General features: G+C 39.1%; 2 protein-coding genes across 2 annotated transcripts in view; both read left to right on the top strand.

Annotated features, from left to right (window-relative positions):
• The window catches only part of mxd4 (MAX dimerization protein 4), a 23,312-nt gene extending 17,672 nt beyond the window's left edge, over window positions 1–5,640 (top strand). Inside the window, exon 6 of the mRNA XM_062995455.1 lies at window positions 4,486–5,640. Within this exon, the coding sequence (XP_062851525.1) occupies window positions 4,486–4,601 (116 nt within the window). The 3' untranslated portion in view covers window positions 4,602–5,640. The remainder of the gene's footprint in view (window positions 1–4,485) is intronic.
• Window positions 5,641–21,551: 15,911 nt separating this feature from the next.
• Window positions 21,552–22,500, top strand: part of ndufb6 (NADH:ubiquinone oxidoreductase subunit B) — a 10,567-nt gene continuing 9,618 nt past the window's right edge. Inside the window, exon 1 of the mRNA XM_062995453.1 lies at window positions 21,552–21,846. Within this exon, the coding sequence (XP_062851523.1) occupies window positions 21,667–21,846 (180 nt within the window). The 5' untranslated portion in view covers window positions 21,552–21,666. The remainder of the gene's footprint in view (window positions 21,847–22,500) is intronic.

Below are 22,500 nucleotides of genomic sequence, written 5' to 3'. Positions count from 1 at the left end.
ACAGAGATGTAGATGATGTGTGTATAACGTGTGTGTGTGTGTGTGTGTGTTACAGAGATGGAGATGATGTGTGTATAACGTGTGTGTGTGTGTGTGTGTGTTACAGAGATGGAGATGATGTGTGTATAACGTGTGTGTGTGCTGTGTGTGTGTGTGTGTGTTACAGAGATGGAGATGATGTGTGTATAACGTGTGTGTGTGTGTGTGTGTGTGTGTGTGTGTGTTACAGAGATGGAGATGATGTGTGTATAACGTGTGTGTGTGTGTGTGTGTGTGTGTGTGTGTTACAGAGATGGAGATGGATGTGTGTATAACGTGTGTGTGTGTGTGTGTGTGTGTGTGTTACAGAGATGGAGATGATGTGTGTATAACGTGTGTGTGTGTGTGTGTGTGTGTGTTACAGAGATGGAGATGATGTGTGTATAACGTGTGTGTGTGTGTGTGTGTGTGTGTGTGTTACAGAGATGGAGATGATGTGTGTATAACGTGTGTGTGTGTGTGTGTAGTGTGTGTGTGTGTTACAGAGATGGAGATGGTGTGTGTATAACGTGTGTGTGTGTGTGTGTGTGTGTGTGTTACAGAGATGGAGATGATGTGTGTATAACGTGTGTGTGTGTGTGTGTGTGTGTGTGTGTTACAGAGATGGAGATGATGTGTGTATAACGTGTGTGTGTGTGTGTGTGTGTGTGTGTGTGTGTTACAGAGATGGAGATGATGTGTGTATAACGTGTGTGTGTGTGTGTGTGTGTGTGTGTGTGTTACAGAGATGGAGATGGTGTGTGTATAACGTGTGTGTGTGTGTGTGTGTGTGTGTGTTACAGAGATGGAGATGATGTGTGTATAACGTGTGTGTGTGTGTGTGTGTGTGTTACAGAGATGGAGATGATGTGTGTATAACGTGTGTGTGTGTGTGTGTGTGTGTGTGTTACAGAGATGGAGATGATGTGTGTATAACGTGTGTGTGTGTGTGTGTGTGTTACAGAGATGGAGATGATGTGTGTATAACGTGTGTGTGTGTGTGTGTGTGTTACAGAGATGGAGATGATGTGTGTATAACGTGTGTGTGTGTGTGTGTGTGTGTTACAGAGATGGAGATGATGTGTGATATAACGTGTGTGTGTGTGTGTGTGTGTGTGTTTACAGAGATGGAGATGATGTGTGTATAACGTGTGTGTGTGTGTTGTGTGTGTGTGTGTGTGTTACAGAGATGGAGATGATATGTGTATAACGTGTGTGTGTGTGTGTGTGTGTGTGTGTGTGTTACAGAGATGGAGATGATGTGTGTATAACGTGTGTGTTGTGTGTGTGTGTGTGTGTTACAGAGATGGAGATGATGTGTGTATAACGTGTGTGTGTGTGTGTGTGTGTGTGTGTGTTACAGAGATGGAGATGATGTGTGTATAACGTGTGTGTGTATGTGTGTGTGTGTGTGTTACAGAGATGGAGATGATGTGTGTATAACGTGTGTGTGTGTGTGTGTGTGTTACAGAGATGGAGATGATGTGTGTATAACGTAGTCGTGTGTGTGTGTGTGTGTGTGTGTTACAGAGATGGAGATGATGTGTGTATAACGTGTGTGTGTGTGTGTGTGTGTTACAGAGATGGAGATGATGTGTGTATAACGTGTGTGTGTGTGTGTGTGTGTGTGTATGTGTGTGTGTGTGTGTTACAGAGATGGAGATGATGTGTGTATAACGTGTGTGTGTGTGTGTGTGTGTTACAGAGATGGAGATGATGTGTGTATAACGTGTGTGTGTGTGTGTGTGTGTTACAGAGATGGAGATGATGTGTGTATAACGTGTGTGTGTGTGTGTGTGTGTGTGTGTGTGTGTTACAGAGATGAGATGATGTGTGTATAACGTGTGTGTATAACGTGTGTGTGTGTGTGTGTGTTACAGAGATGGAGATGATGTGTGTATAACGTGTGTGTGTGTGTGTGTGTTACAGAGATGGAGATGATGTGTGTTATAACGTGTGTGTGTGTGTGTGTGTGTGTTACAGAGATGGAGATGATGTGTGTGTGTGTGTGTGTGTGTGTTACAGAGATGGAGATGATGTGTGTATAACGTGTGTGTGTGTGTGTGTTACAGAGATGGAGATGATGTGTGTATAACGTGTGTGTGTGTGTGTGTGTGTTACAGAGATGGAGATGATGTGTGTATAACGTGTGTGTGTGTGTGTGTGTGTGTGTGTGTGTGTGTGTGTGTGTGTTACAGAGATGGAGATGATGTGTGTATAACGTGTGTGTGTGTGTGTGTGTGTTACAGAGATGGAGATGATGTGTGTATAACGTGTGTGTGTGTGTGTGTGTGTGTTACAGAGATGGAGATGATGTGTGTATAACGTGTGTGTGTGTGTGTGTGTGTTACAGAGATGTAGATGATGTGTGTATAACGTGTGTGTGTGTGTGTGTGTGTGTTACAGAGATGGAGATGATGTGTGTATAACGTGTGTGTGTGTGTGTGTGTGTTACAGAGATGGAGATGATGTGTGTATAACGTGTGTGTGTGTGTGTGTGTGTGTGTGTGTTACAGAGATGGAGATGATATGTGTATAACGTGTGTGTGTGTGTGTGTGTGTGTGTGTGTGTTACAGAGATGGAGATGATGTGTGTATAACGTGTGTGTGTGTGTGTGTGTGTGTGTGTGTGTGTTACAGAGATGGAGATGATGTGTGTATAACGTGTGTGTGTGTGTGTGTGTGTGTGTGTGTTACAGAGATGGAGATGATGTGTGTATAACGTGTGTGTGTGTGTGTGTGTGTGTGTGTGTGTTACAGAGATGGAGATGGTGTGTGTATAACGTGTGTGTGTGTGTGTGTGTGTTACAGAGATGGAGATGATGTGTGTATAACGTGTGTGTGTGTGTGTGTGTGTGTGTGTTACAGAGATGGAGATGATGTGTGTATAACGTGTGTGTGTGTGTGTGTGTGTGTGTGTTACAGAGATGGAGATGATGTGTGTATAACGTGTGTGTGTGTGTGTGTGTGTGTGTGTGTGTTACAGAGATGGAGATGATGTGTGTATAACGTGTGTGTGTGTGTGTGTGTGTATGTGTGTGTGTGTGTGTTACAGAGATGGAGATGATGTGTGTATAACGTGTGTGTGTGTGTGTGTGTGTTACAGAGATGGAGATGATGTGTGTATAACGTGTGTGTGTGTGTGTGTGTGTGTGTTACAGAGATGGAGATGATGTGTGTATAACGTGTGTGTGTGTGTGTGTGTGTGTGTGTGTGTGTTACAGAGATGGAGATGATATGTGTATAACGTGTGTGTGTGTGTGTGTGTGTGTGTGTTACAGAGATGGAGATGATGTGTGTATAACGTGTGTGTGTGTGTGTGTGTGTGTGTGTGTTACAGAGATGGAGATGATGTGTGTATAACGTGTGTGTGTGTGTGTGTGTGTGTGTGTGTGTTACAGAGATGGAGATGATGTGTGTATAACGTGTGTGTGTGTGTGTGTGTGTGTGTGTGTTACAGAGATGGAGATGATGTGTGTATAACGTGTGTGTGTGTGTGTGTGTGTGTGTGTGTGTTACAGAGATGGAGATGGTGTGTGTATAACGTGTGTGTGTGTGTGTGTGTGTGTGTGTTACAGAGATGGAGATGATGTGTGTATAACGTGTGTGTGTGTGTGTGTGTGTGTGTGTGTTACAGAGATGGAGATGATGTGTGTATAACGTGTGTGTGTGTGTGTGTGTGTGTGTGTGTTACAGAGATGGAGATGGTGTGTGTATAACGTGTGTGTGTGTGTGTGTGTGTGTGTGTTACAGAGATGGAGATGATGTGTGTATAACGTGTGTGTGTGTGTGTGTGTGTGTGTGTTACAGAGATGGAGATGATGTGTGTATAACGTGTGTGTGTGTGTGTGTGTGTGTGTGTTACAGAGATGGAGATGATGTGTGTATAACGTGTGTGTGTGTGTGTGTGTGTGTGTTACAGAGATGGAGATGGTGTGTGTATAACGTGTGTGTGTGTGTGTGTGTGTGTGTGTTACAGAGATGGAGATGATGTGTGTATAACGTGTGTGTGTGTGTGTGTGTGTGTGTGTGTTACAGAGATGGAGATGGTGTGTGTATAACGTGTGTGTGTGTGTGTGTGTGTGTGTTACAGAGATGGAGATGATGTGTGTATAACGTGTGTGTGTGTGTGTGTGTGTTACAGAGATGGAGATGGTGTGTGTATAACGTGTGTGTGTGTGTGTGTGTGTGTGTGTGTTACAGAGATGGAGATGATGTGTGTATAACGTGTGTGTGTGTGTGTGTGTGTGTGTTACAGAGATGGAGATGATGTGTGTATAACGTGTGTGTGTGTGTGTGTGTGTTACAGAGATGGAGATGATGTGTGTATAACGTGTGTGTGTGTGTGTGTGTGTGTGTGTGTGTGTGTGTGTGTGTGTGTGTGTGTTACAGAGATGGAGATGATGTGTGTATAACGTGTGTGTGTGTGTGTGTGTGTGTGTGTGTGTGTGTGTGTGTGTGTTACAGAGATGGAGATGATGTGTTTCACTGCAGCTGATGGTGACAGTGTGGATGGAGCGAGCGATGCTGATGATCACTACACACACTACACACACTACACACACACACTGCAACACTTCTAACCACACCTCACAAGCGACCTCGCCCCTCTTCACCCCGCCCACTCACAACAAACTGGGTTCTGATTCGCCAGTCTGACCTGTCAGTAAGTTTCAATGGGAGCTAGCAAGCTATCTAGCGAGTGTGTATTTGAGACGCTGCCGTTTACATTGGGCTGGAACCTTTACTAATGTTAGTGCCATAGCATTAGCAGCTAGCATTAGCAGTTAGCACTAACAGTTAGCACACTACAGACCGCTGTGTACTTTCGCCAAACACCAACAGGCTGAGTTCATCCCTTAATTAGCGCTAGGATTCGTTAGCATTGATCTGTAAGTATGTTAGTTAGCATGTAGCATTAGCAGCTAGCACCAGAGAAATCACAATTTTGAGTGAATGGCGTACCTGGGTAAAAAAGGGGCGGATCTCAGATTGATCATGTGACATAACAAGCACACACACACACACACACACCTCAGCTAGTTTGTGATGTGTTAGAACGCAGCGTCCCAATACTTCAGCCAAAAAGACCTTAAACCCCAAAAAACAGAAGCAGTGGGCGTGGCCAGTGTGGTGGTTCTTATGATGTCATAATTCTAAGAGCGCTGGAGTCGGACGTAATAATGAGGAGATTAAAATCAAACTGATTTAATGTTTGTGTGAAACGACGAGCCGCATCAGAGCCGCCATGAGAAACGAACTTTACTGAGACGCTGGAACGGAGAATCAGCACAGGAGAGCGAACCGAGAAAATGAGCTGTAGCCTAGCGGCTAAGGTACTGGACTAGTAATCAAGAGGTCGCTGGTTCAAGTCACTGCCAGGTTGCCACTGTTGGGCCCTTGAGCGAGGCTCTTAACCCTTAGTTTTTAGACTGTATACTGTCCTAGTACTGCAAGTCACTTTGGATAAAAGTATCAGCTAAATGTCGAAAATGTAAATGTCTGTTTTTTTAATTTTGGTCTGTTCAGATATAAAAGTTTCTTCTGTAATGATTCAGTTTTAGGAATAATAAATAATAAGAATAATAATAAAATAATAAAAATAATAAAATAATAAAAATAATAAATAATAAGATTAAATAATAAGAATAATGATCAGACCTTCATAAAGCGCACTTTCCTGTGTGTGGCTCTAAACTTCTGCAGTATGATTTTTACTCTATGTTTGTATCTAGTCATATCCAATTCCCCAGTTATACTATCACGAGCCTCTCTCCCTGCCGCTTCTTTTCACCTGCCAGAGTCTCACAGAGAGCAGCATCACGTTCGTCCCGCGCTGTTATCCATCAGTAAAGCGTCTTTCGTTCAGACGTCTCAGGCAGCCAGCAGAGGAACCCAGCCGACCGTCTGTCCCTCAGACACCTGAGCGCTCAAACAGAACCGATGATGTCATCGGGACCACCACACTGTCCTCACTGGCAGGTCAGACCAAAATGTATGCCCCAAAACAGGTGCATTATGGAGTAGGTTTAGTTTAGTGAGAGTTAGTGTAGCTGCACATCTAGATTCTCTTTTTTTTATATTCTATTTTCATAAAAGACTAAAAATATTATACATATATATAATTCTATTATCAGTAAAAATCTATACATGTAAATATGAGACAACAGATTGATCTCACTTCATCATTCTGTGCCTTGGTCACGCCCCGTTCCCCCTTATTCCCTCCTTGAGTCCCACTCAGGTGTACCCTGCAGGTATCCCCCCCCCCCCCCCCCCCCCCTTCCTCGACATCGATCCTCACACACGGGTGACGCCTGACAGAGGGCTGTGTCCCAATCCACCACATGGATTTACTATATTCCAAACTATCTAATGACTCGCTACAGAGGAGCCGAACAGGAACTGAGAGACGATCAAAAACACATTTTAATTTTACTGAACTCTCCGATCGTCTCCTGCCTCACTCCCACCCGGACTCGAACCCTGGGACACATCCCATTCTACTATGTCGACTGCATAGGGTGCCTTGCTCGTCCTCTCACAGGCTCATCGTCCCAAACTTCCACCTCAGAACTGAGCAAGGCACTAAAGGGACGAGGGCTGTGTCCCAATCCATCATGCAGACTCTCTAAGGTGCCTTTTCCCCTCCTCTCTTGGATCATGTGGACTTCTTAGGGCGCTACTCCCCACACCTCCTAGTTCCAACCGTCCCAGTGCCAACGTCCACCAGCGTCCCGCTGCACGTCCCCCCACCCCGGATTACTCAGGGGTGCTTCCCAGCGTTCCCACTCGGACGGACCCTCTCCCACACAGGAAATACAAGATCATCTGTGGCTGGGCTCTGTCCCAATCCACAGATAAACTGAACTTTGGTGCCCTTCATGCTCACGCCTGTGGAGAATAATGAAGACACTGGGAGAAGATCATGGCAGCTCCAGCTCTTCTTTCCTCTCTCACCTTCTCCTGGTGCACTTCCTTCTCCTGCTAGTGTTATTGATTTAGTGAACAGAGGGATTGTGGGTAATGTGGTTTCTCTGATGTGTTGGAACTGATCTGGGATCAGAATGAATTGGCAGCTTCCATCCATCACCGCGCTGGTGGATTCGATTTCAGGACCAACATTTCAGCAGAACGGTCTTGTGGTCATGTGATCATTTTAATCAGGAGTCTAGGATCACAGTGAGACTGTTGTGGTTGCAAAAGACGTTACAGTCGAACAGACGTGACGTTACACATGTCTCACACAGAACCTCCCGCGAGTGTGTTTACACGACACGACAAGTGTGTAACCCTAAATGTATTATTAATCACAGAGCTAAAATAAACTCGACTCATTATTTAATAAAAATCATCACCCTAACCCTAAATTTCAAGTGTAATTATTATAATGCTTCAAGGGACTGCAGTGTTCATGATGCCTACCTAGGGTCCTTATTCCTGAATGAGACAGATCCACTACAAGTATAGAATAAATCCTCACATCACTGCAGGCCGTCGTTTTAGTTCCTTTATATTTAATACGGATTAAATTTTACATTCTAATTTTTATCCTTTAATGCACCGCTCACTTTTCCTGCTCCACTCGTTATAAAAGGTTCGGAGGTTTCGGAGGGAGATTCTGTGATGAGATGTGATTATTATGAATCTCCTGATACAGGAGGATGTTATGCATTCTAGTAGGTGTTTTTGTTGGATCCCACACTGATCTGAACTGTATGTAGCTGGTGCTGTGGCTGTGGTGTTTATTACACTCACGGCCGTTCTGTTTTGTAATATAAACAAATAAACTGCTTTTATATGCAAACCGTCTCTCCGCCTGCTTCTTAACGTTCAGCAGTAAAAGTTTCTACAGGAACACTACACCACCATCCAGGAATCTCCAGGAGAGCTGAGAACATAAACAACAGTAAATCAACCTGAGACAGAATACAGAGAGATTTATCTGGTGAAAAATGGATAGTCAATCACTGTCTGTCGTGGCACTGACACCATAAAGCTTTTAGCTCAGAGTTCAGCTTCAGGAGACAACACAAGGCACACTATATACTAATCACACTAACCACGTCACACTAATCACACTAAACACATCACACTATATACTAATCACACTAACCACGTCACACTAATCACACTAAACACATCACACTATATACTAATCACACTAACCACGTCACACTAATCACACTAAACACATCACACTATATACTAATCACACTATATACTAGTCACACTAATCACACTAAACACATCACACTATATACTAATCACACTATATACTAATCACACTAACCACGTCACACTAATCACACTAAACACATCACACTATATACTAATCACACTAACCACGTCACACTAATCACACTAAACACATCACACTATATACTAATCACACTATATACTAATCACACTAAACACATCACACTATATACTAATCACACTATATACTAATCACACTAACCACGTCACACTAATCACACTAAACACATCACACTATATACTAATCACACTAACCACGTCACACTAATCACACTAAACACATCACACTATATACTAGTCACACTAAACACATCACACTATATACTAATCACACTATATACTAATCACACTAACCACGTCACACTAATCACACTAAACACATCACACTATATACTAATCACACTATATACTAATCACACTAACCACGTCACACTAATCACACTAAACACATCACACTATATACTAATCACACTAACCACGTCACACTAATCACACTAAACACATCACACTATATACTAATCAGACTAAACACATCACACTATATACTAATCACACTAACCACGTCACACTATATACTAATCACACTAAACACATCACACTATATACTAATCACACTAACCACGTCACACTAATCACAATAAACACATCACACTATATACTAATCACACTAAACACATCACACTATATACTAATCACACTAAACACATCACACTATATACTAATCACACTAACCACGTCACACTATATACTAATCACACTAACCACGTCACACTAATCACACTAAACACATCACACTATATACTAATCACACTAAACACATCACACTATATACTAATCACACTGAACACGTCATACTACATACTAATCACACTAAACATGTCACACTATATACTAATCACACTAAACACATCACACTATATACTAATCACACTAAACCCGTCACACTATATACTAATCACACTAAACACGTCACTCTATATACTAATCACACTAAACACATCACACTATATACTAATCACACTAACCACGTCACACTATATACTAATCACACCAAACACATCACACTATATACTAATCACACTAAACACATCACACTATATACTAATCACACTAAACACATCACACTATATACTAATCACACTAACCACGTCACACTATATACTAATCACACTAACCACGTCACACTATATACTAATCACACTAAACACGTCACACTATATACTAATCACACTAAACACGTCACACTATATACTAATCACACTAAACACATCACACTATATACTAATCACACTAAACACATCACACTATATACTAATCACACTAAACACATCACACTATATACTAATCACACTGAACACGTCATACTACATACTAATCACACTAAACATGTCACACTATATACTAATCACACTAAACACATCACACTATATACTAATCACACTAAACCCGTCACACTATATACTAATCACACTAAACACGTCACTCTATATACTAATCACACTAAACACATCACACTATATACTAATCACACTAACCACGTCACACTAATCACACTAAACACATCACACTATATACTAATCACACTAACCACGTCACACTAATCACACTAAACACATCACACTATATACTAATCACACTATATACTAGTCACACTAATCACACTAAACACATCACACTATATACTAATCACACTAACCACGTCACACTAATCACACTAAACACATCACACTATATACTAATCACACTATATACTAATCACACTAACCACGTCACACTAATCACACTAAACACATCACACTATATACTAATCACACTAACCACGTCACACTAATCACACTAAACACATCACACTATATACTAATCACACTAAACACATCACACTATATACTAATCACACTAACCACGTCACACTATATACTAATCACACTAAACACATCACACTATATACTAATCACACTAACCACGTCACACTAATCACAATAAACACATCACACTATATACTAATCACACTAAACACATCACACTATATACTAATCACACTAAACACATCACACTATATACTAATCACACTAACCACGTCACACTATATACTAATCACACTAACCACGTCACACTAATCACACTAAACACATCACACTATATACTAATCACACTAAACACATCACACTATATACTAATCACACTGAACACGTCATACTACATACTAATCACACTAAACATGTCACACTATATACTAATCACACTAAACATGTCACACTATATACTAATCACACTAAACATGTCACACTATATACTAATCACACTAAACCCGTCACACTATATACTAATCACACTAAACACATCACACTATATACTAATCACACTAAACACATCACACTATATACTAATCACACTAACCACGTCACAGTATATACTAATCACACTAAACACATCACACTATATACTAATCACACTAAACACATCACACTATATACTAATCACACTAAACACATCACACTATATACTAATCACACTAACCACGTCACACTATATACTAATCACACTAACCACGTCACACTATATACTAATCACACTAAACACGTCACACTATATACTAATCACACTAAACACGTCACACTATATACTAATCACACTAAACACATCACACTATATACTAATCACACTAAACACATCACACTATATACTAATCACACTAAACACATCACACTATATACTAATCACACTAACCACGTCACACTATATTCTAATCACACTAAACACGTCACACTAATCACAATAAACATGTCACACTATATTCTAATCACACTAAACACGTCACACTAATCACAATAAACATGTCACACTATATTCTAATCACACTAAACACGTCACACTAATCACAATAAACATGTCACACTATATTCTAATCACACTAAACACGTCACACTAATCACAATAAACATGTCACACTATATACTAATCACACTAAACATGTCACACTATATTCTAATCACACTAAACACGTCACCCTATATGCTAATCACACTAACCACGTCACACTATATACTAATCACACTGAACACATCACACTATATACTAATCACACTAAACACGTCACACTATATACTAATCACACTAAACACGTCACACTATATACTAATCACACTAACCACGTCACACTAATCACACTAAACACATCACACTATATACTAATCACACTAACCACGTCACACTAATCACACTAAACACATCACACTATATACTAATCACACTAACCACGTCACACTAATCACACTAAACACATCACACTATATACTAATCACACTATATACTAGTCACACTAATCACACTAAACACATCACACTATATACTAATCACACTATATACTAATCACACTAACCACGTCACACTAATCACACTAAACACATCACACTATATACTAATCACACTAACCACGTCACACTAATCACACTAAACACATCACACTATATACTAATCACACTATATACTAGTCACACTAATCACACTAAACACATCACACTATATACTAATCACACTATATACTAATCACACTAACCACGTCACACTAATCACACTAAACACATCACACTATATACTAATCACACTAACCACGTCACACTAATCACACTAAACACATCACACTATATACTAGTCACACTAAACACATCACACTATATACTAATCACACTATATACTAATCACACTAACCACGTCACACTAATCACACTAAACACATCACACTATATACTAATCACACTATATACTAATCACACTAACCACGTCACACTAATCACACTAAACACATCACACTATATACTAATCACACTAACCACGTCACACTAATCACACTAAACACATCACACTATATACTAATCAGACTAAACACATCACACTATATACTAATCACACTAACCACGTCACACTATATACTAATCACACTAAACACATCACACTATATACTAATCACACTAACCACGTCACACTAATCACAATAAACACATCACACTATATACTAATCACACTAAACACATCACACTATATACTAATCACACTAAACACATCACACTATATACTAATCACACTAACCACGTCACACTATATACTAATCACACTAACCACGTCACACTAATCACACTAAACACATCACACTATATACTAATCACACTAAACACATCACACTATATACTAATCACACTGAACACGTCATACTACATACTAATCACACTAAAACATGTCACACTATATACTAATCACACTAAACACATCACACTATATACTAATCACACTAAACCCGTCACACTATACTAATCACACTAAAACATGTCACACTATATACTAATCACACTAAACACATCACACTATATACTAATCACACTAAACCCGTCACACTATATACTAATCACACTAAACACGTCACTCTATATACTAATCACACTAAACACATCACACTATATACTAATCACACTAACCACGTCACACTATATACTAATCACACCAAACACATCACACTATATACTAATCACACTAAACACATCACACTATATACTAATCACACTAAACACATCACACTATATACTAATCACACTAACCACGTCACACTATATACTAATCACACTAACCACGTCACACTATATACTAATCACACTAAACACGTCACACTATATACTAATCACACTAAACACGTCACACTATATACTAATCACACTAAACACATCACACTATATACTAATCACACTAAACACATCACACTATATACTAATCACACTAAACACATCACACTATATACTAATCACACTGAACACGTCATACTACATACTAATCACACTAAACATGTCACACTATATACTAATCACACTAAACACATCACACTATATACTAATCACACTAAACCCGTCACACTATATACTAATCACACTAAACACGTCACTCTATATACTAATCACACTAAACACATCACACTATATACTAATCACACTAACCACGTCACACTAATCACACTAAACACATCACACTATATACTAATCACACTAACCACGTCACACTAATCACACTAAACACATCACACTATATACTAATCACACTATATACTAGTCACACTAATCACACTAAACACATCACACTATATACTAATCACACTATATACTAATCACACTAACCACGTCACACTAATCACACTAAACACATCACACTATATACTAATCACACTATATACTAATCACACTAACCACGTCACACTAATCACACTAAACACATCACACTATATACTAATCACACTAACCACGTCACACTAATCACACTAAACACATCACACTATATACTAATCACACTAAACACATCACACTATATACTAATCACACTAACCACGTCACACTATATACTAATCACACTAAACACATCACACTATATACTAATCACACTAACCACGTCACACTAATCACAATAAACACATCACACTATATACTAATCACACTAAACACATCACACTATATACTAATCACACTAAACACATCACACTATATACTAATCACACTAACCACGTCACACTATATACTAATCACACTAACCACGTCACACTAATCACACTAAACACATCACACTATATACTAATCACACTAAACACATCACACTATATACTAATCACACTGAACACGTCATACTACATACTAATCACACTAAACATGTCACACTATATACTAATCACACTAAACATGTCACACTATATACTAATCACACTAAACATGTCACACTATATACTAATCACACTAAACCCGTCACACTATATACTAATCACACTAAACACATCACACTATATACTAATCACACTAAACACATCACACTATATACTAATCACACTAACCACGTCACAGTATATACTAATCACACTAAACACATCACACTATATACTAATCACACTAAACACATCACACTATATACTAATCACACTAAACACATCACACTATATACTAATCACACTAACCACGTCACACTATATACTAATCACACTAACCACGTCACACTATATACTAATCACACTAAACACGTCACACTATATACTAATCACACTAAACACGTCACACTATATACTAATCACACTAAACACATCACACTATATACTAATCACACTAAACACATCACACTATATACTAATCACACTAAACACATCACACTATATACTAATCACACTAACCACGTCACACTATATTCTAATCACACTAAACACGTCACACTAATCACAATAAACATGTCACACTATATTCTAATCACACTAAACACGTCACACTAATCACAATAAACATGTCACACTATATTCTAATCACACTAAACACGTCACACTAATCACAATAAACATGTCACACTATATTCTAATCACACTAAACACGTCACACTAATCACAATAAACATGTCACACTATATACTAATCACACTAAACATGTCACACTATATTCTAATCACACTAAACACGTCACCCTATATGCTAATCACACTAACCACGTCACACTATATACTAATCACACTGAACACATCACACTATATACTAATCACACTAAACACGTCACACTATATACTAATCACACTAAACACGTCACACTATACTAATCACACTGAACACATCACACTATAAACTAATCACACTAAACACGTCACACTATATACTAATCACACTGAACACATCACACTATATACTAATCACACTAAACACGTCACACTATATACTAATCACACTAAACACGTCACACTATATACTAATCACACTGAACACATCACACTATACTAATCACACTGAACACATCACACTATATACTAATCACACTAACCATGTCACACTATTCACACTAAACACGTCACACTATATACTAATCACACTAAACACGTCACACTATACTAATCACACTGAACACATCACACTATATACTAATCACACTAAACACGTCACACTATATACTAATCACACTAACCACGTCACACTATTCACACTAAACACGTCACACTATACTAATCACACTGAACACATCACACTATATACTAATCACACTAAACACGTCACACTATATACTAATCACACTAAACACATCACACTATATACTAATCACACTAACCACATCACACTATATACTAATCACACTAAACACATCACACTATATACTAATCACACTAAACACATCACACTATATACTAATCACACTAAACATGTCACACTATATACTAATCACACTAACCACGTCACACTATATACTAATCACACTAACCACGTCACACTATATACTAATCACACTAAACACGTCACACTATATACTAATCACACTAAACACGTCACACTATATACTAATCACACTAAACACATCACACTATATACTAATCACACTAAACACATCACACTATATACTAATCACACTAAACACATCACACTATATACTAATCACACTAACCACGTCACACTATATTCTAATCACACTAAACACGTCACACTATATACTAATCACACTAAACATGTCACACTATATTCTAATCACACTAAACACGTCACACTATATACTAATCACACTAACCACGTCACACTATATACTAATCACACTGAACACATCACACTATATACTAATCACACTAAACACGTCACACTATATACTAATCACACTAAACACGTCACACTATACTAATCACACTGAACACATCACACTATATACTAATCACACTAAACACGTCACACTATATACTAATCACACTGAACACATCACACTATATTCTAATCACACTAAACACGTCACACTATATACTAATCACACTAACCATGTCACACTATTCACACTAAACACGTCACACTATATACTAATCACACTAAACACGTCACACTATACTAATCACACTGAACACATCACACTATATACTAATCACACTAAACACGTCACACTATATACTAATCACACTAACCACGTCACACTATTCACATTAAACACGTCACACTATATACTAATCACACTAAACACGTCACACTATATACAAATCACACTAAACACGTCACACTATATACTAATCACACTAACCACGTCACACTATATACTAATCACACTGAACACATCACACTATATACTAATCACACTAAACACGTCACACTATATACTAATCACACTAAACACATCACAATACACTAATCACACTGAACACATCACACTATATACTAATCACACTAATCACACTAAACATGTCACACTATATACTAATCACACTGAACACATCACACTATACAGTGTATCACAAAAGTGAGTACACCCCTCACATTTCTGCAAATATTTTATTATATCTTTTCATGGGACAACACTATAGACATGAAACTTGGATATAACTTAGAGTAGTCAGTGTACAACTTGTATAGCAGTGTAGATTTACTGTCTTCTGAAAATAACTCAACACACAGCCATTAATGTCTAAATAGCTGCAACATAAGTGAGTACACCCCACAGTGAACATGTCCAAATTGTGCCCAAAGTGTCAATATTTTGTGTGACCACCATTATTATCCAGCACTGCCTTAACCCTCCTGGGCATGGAATTCACCAGAGCTGCACAGGTTGCTACTGGAATCCTCTTCCACTCCTCCATGATGACATCACGGAGCTGGTGGATGTTAGACACCTTGAACTCCTCCACCTTCCACTTGAGGATGCGCCACAGGTGCTCAATTGGGTTTAGTCCATCACCTTTACCTTCAGCTTCCTCAGCAAGGCAGTTGTCATCTTGGAGGTTGTGTTTGGGGTCGTTATCCTGTTGGAAAACTGCCATGAGGCCCAGTTTTCGAAGGGAGGGGATCATGCTCTGTTTCAGAATGTCACAGTACATGTTGGAATTCATGTTTCCCTCAATGAACTGCAGCTCCCCAGTGCCAGCAACACTCATGCAGCCCAAGACCATGATGCTACCACCACCATGCTTGACTGTAGGCAAGATACAGTTGTCTTGGTACTTCTCACCAGGGCGCCGCCACACATGCTGGACACCATCTGAGCCAAACAAGTTTATCTTGGTCTCGTCAGACCACAGGGCGTTCCAGTAATCCATGTTCTTGGACTGCTTGTTTTCAGCAAACTGTTTGCTGGCTTTCTTGTGCGTCAGCTTCCTTCTGGGATGACGACCATGCAGACCGAGTCGATGCAGTGTGCGGCGTATGGTCTGAGCACTGACAGGCTGACCTCCCACGTCTTCAACCTCTGCAGCAATGCTGGCAGCACTCATGTGTCTATTTTTTAAAGCCGACCTCTGGATATGACGCCGAACACGTGGACTCGACTTCTTTGGTCGACCCTGGCGAAGCCTGTTCCGAGTGGAACCTGTCCTGGAAAACCGCTGCATGACCTTGGCCACCATGCTGTAGCTCAGTTTCAGGGTGTTAGCAATCTTCTTATAGCACAGGCCATCTTTGTGGAGAGCAACAATTCTATTTCTCACATCCTCAGAGAGTTCTTTGCCATGAGGTGCCATGTTGAATATCCAGTGGCCAGTATGAGAGAATTGTACCCAAAACACCAAATTTAACAGCCCTGCTCCCCATTTACACCTGGGACATTGACACATGACACCAGGGAGGGACAACGACACATTTGGGCACAATTTGGACATGTTCACTGTGGGGTGTACTCACTTATGTTGCAGCTATTTAGACATTAATGGCTGTGTGTTGAGTTATTTTCAGAAGACAGTAAATCTACACTGCTATACAAGTTGTACACTGACTACTCTAAGTTATATCCAAGTTTCATGTCTATAGTGTTGTCCCATGAAAAGATATAATGAAATATTTGCAGAAATGTGAGGGGTGTACTCACTTTTGTGATACACTGTATACAGAGCGGTAGAGAGAACAGAGTGGCGACTCTCCCATAGGGAACCGTTGGAAAGGGGGCGGGACATATTTTCTGTGCAGCTTCCGGGTTGTGGAGCTCTGTATAGTTCCAAACATCCCATAGAGCCCCATTCATTTTCACTACTTATCAAGCATTTTTAGCTGTTTGTTGCTTTGTTTAAAAAAAATAATGAATTTGATGTCATTAATATACTTAATACTGTTATTGTTTAGCATTTGCTCAGCACTAAATGTTACATGTTTATCTTAATTAATAGGTATAACTGAATTTAGCTTAGTCAGCTAAGCTAAATTATTGACACTAGAGTCTTTTCACCTAAAATTGATTAATTAAAAGTTGATTAATCAAGAGTCTTGTTACAGAAATGAGAATAAAACATCAGAGCCATAATAAATCATGCTACTTTTACTTTCATTCTTAAGTACATTTGAAGGTAAATTTAGTTTAGTACTTTAGTGGAGGTAAAGAGTATTTTACTTTGATTACTACTTTTACTGGAGTAATATTTCACCTTGGATATCTCTACTTCAACTCAACTACATGGTTTGTGTACCTTGTCCACCACTTACATTAGACAAAATGAACTAGTGCATATTAATTATGAATCAATTCATGTATTACATGTAGGAATAAATTATTACTTACTCATGAAATAAGAGATGAATGAATGCTATTTCATGTACCTGCACTATAATGTTAAAGGTATTGGTACGGTAGTGTGTTTCTGAATCTGTTCATTCAGTGCAGGTAAACCTTATGAATCCAGCCACATGGCTTAGTGTTTAACCAAAATGATTATTATTATGAATCCTCGGGAAAGTGAAGGGAGATTAGTTTATGTAAAAAACAAAACATAAAAAACTGTCTAATCTCTGTGCTGTATATTGTCTCTACTACTTAATGATATCGCATTATGTAATGTATGCTAATATAATGTACTGTGTGTTAACAAGAACGACCTATTAAGTCATTATAAACATCAATCTTCCACTTCATATACCAAATTGATATTAAAGCAGATGCAGTAAATGTAAAGGCAGGTGAAAATACCCAGAAATTGTACAAATGTTTATTATTTAATGTTTAATATTTCACTCACTGCTGCCTGTCCCATAGGAGAACATGACAGCGCCGGGTTTGTTTGGAACTATTGGAGGGTGACATGAACCACGTGACCGCGTAGCGGCGAGATCAAGGAGTGTCGCAACTCTCTCTATCTACGGCTCTGATATACTAATCATACTAAACACGTCACACTATATACAGTGGGGAAAATAAGTATTTGATCCCCTGCTGATTTTGTAAGTTTGCCCCCTTACAAAGACTTGAACAGTCTATAATTTTTATGGAAGGTTTATTTTAACGGAGAGAGACAGAATATCAACAAAAAATCCAGAAAAAAAACATTAAATAAAAGTTATAAATTAATTTGTATTTAATTAAGGGAAATAAGTATTTGATCCCCTACCAACCAGCAAGAATTCTGACCCCCACAGACCGGTTATGTGCCCATGAGGCTACAAATTAGTCCTGTCCCTGTATAAAAGACTCCTGTCACAGAATCAGTTTCTTCTGTTCAAATCTCTCCACCACCATGGGCAAGACCAAAGAGCTATCAAAGGACGTCAGGGACAAGATTGTAGACCTGCACAAGGCTGGAATGGGCTACAAGACCATCAGCAAGAAGCTTGGTGAGAAAGAGACCACTGTTGGTGCGATCATTCGAAAATGGAAGAAATACAAGATCACAGTCAATCGCCCTCACTCTGGAGCTCCATGCAAGATCTCACCTGGTGGGGTAAGAATGATTCTGAGAAAGGTGAGGTCAGTCCAGAATTACACGGGAGGAGCTCGTCAATTATCTCAAGGGAGCTGGGAGCACAGTCACCAAGAAAACCATTAGTAACACACTTCGCCGTAATGGATTGAGATCCTGCAGTGCCCACAAAGTCCCTCTGCTCAAGAAGGTTCATGTACAGGCCCGTCTGAAGTTTGCCAATGAACACCTGAATGATTCAGAGAAAGCTTGGGAGAATGTGATATGGTCAGATGAGACCAAAATTGAGCTCTTTGGCATCAACTCCACTCGCCGTGTTTGGAGGCAGAGAAATGCCCGGTGGGGACGGTGTTCTTGGGGTCATATCCAGCATTTCTCTGCTCCCAGCTCCCTTGAGATCATTGACAAGCTCCTCCCGTGTAATTCTGGACTGACCTCACCTTTCTCAGAATCATTCTTACCCCACCAGGTGAGATCTTGCATGGAGCTCCAGAGCGAGGGTGTGTGTGTGTGTGTATGTGTGTCACACTATATACTAATCACACTAAACACGTCACACATACTAATCACAGTACACAGAATTATTACAGTGTAGAATTATTACAGTGTAGAATTATTACAGTGTAGAGTTATAACAGTGTAGAATTATTACAGTGTAGAATTATTACAGTGTAGAGTTATAACAGTGTAGAATTATTACAGTGTAGAGTTATTACAGTGTAGAGTTATTACAGTGTAGAGCTATAACTGTAGAGTTATTACAGTGTAGAATTATTACAGTGTAGAGTTATTACAGTGTAGAGTTATAACTGTAGAGTTATTACAGTGTAGAGTTATAACAGTGTAGAATTATTACAGTGTAGAATTATTACAGTGTAGAGTTATAACAGTGTAGAGTTATAACAGTGTAGAGTTATAACAGTGTAGAATTATTACAGTGTAGAATTATTACAGTGTAGAATTATGACAGTGTAGAATTATTACAGTGTAGAGTTATAACAGTGTAGAATTATTACAGTGTAGAATTATTACAGTGTAGAATTATAACAGTGTAGAATTATTACAGTGTAGAGTTATAACAGTGTAGAATTATTACAGTGTAGAGTTATAACAGTGTAGAATTATTACAGTGTAGAGTTATAACAGTGTAGAATTATTACAGTGTAGAATTATAACAGTGTAGAGTTATTACAGTGTAGAGTTATAACTGTAGAGTTATTACAGTGTAGAGTTATAACAGTGTAGAATTATTACAGTGTAGAATTATTACAGTGTAGAGTTATAACAGTGTAGAGTTATAACAGTGTAGAGTTATAACAGTGTAGAATTATTACAGTGTAGAATTATTACAGTGTAGAGTTATAACAGTGTAGAGTTATAACAGTGTAGAGCTATAACAGTGTAGAGTTATAACAGTGTAGAATTATTACAGTGTAGAATTATTACAGTGTAGAGTTATAACAGTGTAGAATTATTACAGTGTAGAGTTATAACAGTGTAGAATTATTACAGTGTAGAATTATAACAGTGTAGAATATTCAGTCAGTGCTGCAGCATGCGGGATTCTGATTATGCGCTGTGTAGGGTGTAGTGTGTAGGGATCATGGTGCAAATTGAGACACCACCCTTGTCAAAGTACATCCGGGTCTGGTTGTAGCAGAGTGCATTGTGGGACGGTTGTCCTCTGAATAGAAGGCATTACGATCATAAACTGTTATAAATAAACGGAGGGGATCCGCTGGTGATCTGAAGGGAATCATGTCGGGTTACAGCGCTGATGAGAAGCTGAGGGTGGAACAGTTGTCCACTCTGAGGAAGAAATGGCTGAAGGATCAGGAACTTTCACACCGGGAGCCTGTAATGAAACCAGCAGCTTCAGGAGCGGCGCAGAACTTCTGGAGCTCGTTTCTGCAACCGAAATCATTCTGGAGGATCTACGTGAGTGTTTATGTACATATCACACACACACACACACATATCACACACACATATCACACACACACACACCCACACACACACACACACACACATATCACACACACATATCACACACACACACACCCACACACACACACACACACACACACATATCACACACACACACACCCACACACACACACACACACACACACACACACACACATATCACACACACATATCACACACACACACACCCACACACACACACACACACACACACACACATATATACACACACACACACACACACACACACACACACACACACACACACACACACATATCACACACACATATCACACACACACACACCCACACCCACACACACACACACACACACATATACACACACACACACACACACACCCACACACACACATCACATCACACACACACACACACACACATACACACACACACATCACATCACACACACACACACATACACACACACACACACACACACATCACACACACACATATATACACACACACACACACACATACACACACATATCACATCACATATACACACACACACACACACACATATACACACACACACACATCACATCACACATATCACATCACACACACACACACATACATACA

The sequence above is a fragment of the Trichomycterus rosablanca genome, chromosome 5 (genome assembly GCF_030014385.1).
Source record: "Trichomycterus rosablanca isolate fTriRos1 chromosome 5, fTriRos1.hap1, whole genome shotgun sequence".
Lineage (NCBI taxonomy): Eukaryota > Metazoa > Chordata > Actinopteri > Siluriformes > Trichomycteridae > Trichomycterus > Trichomycterus rosablanca.
Note: the sequence above shows the minus strand (reverse complement) of the source record. Positions and strands in the feature narration are given on the sequence as shown.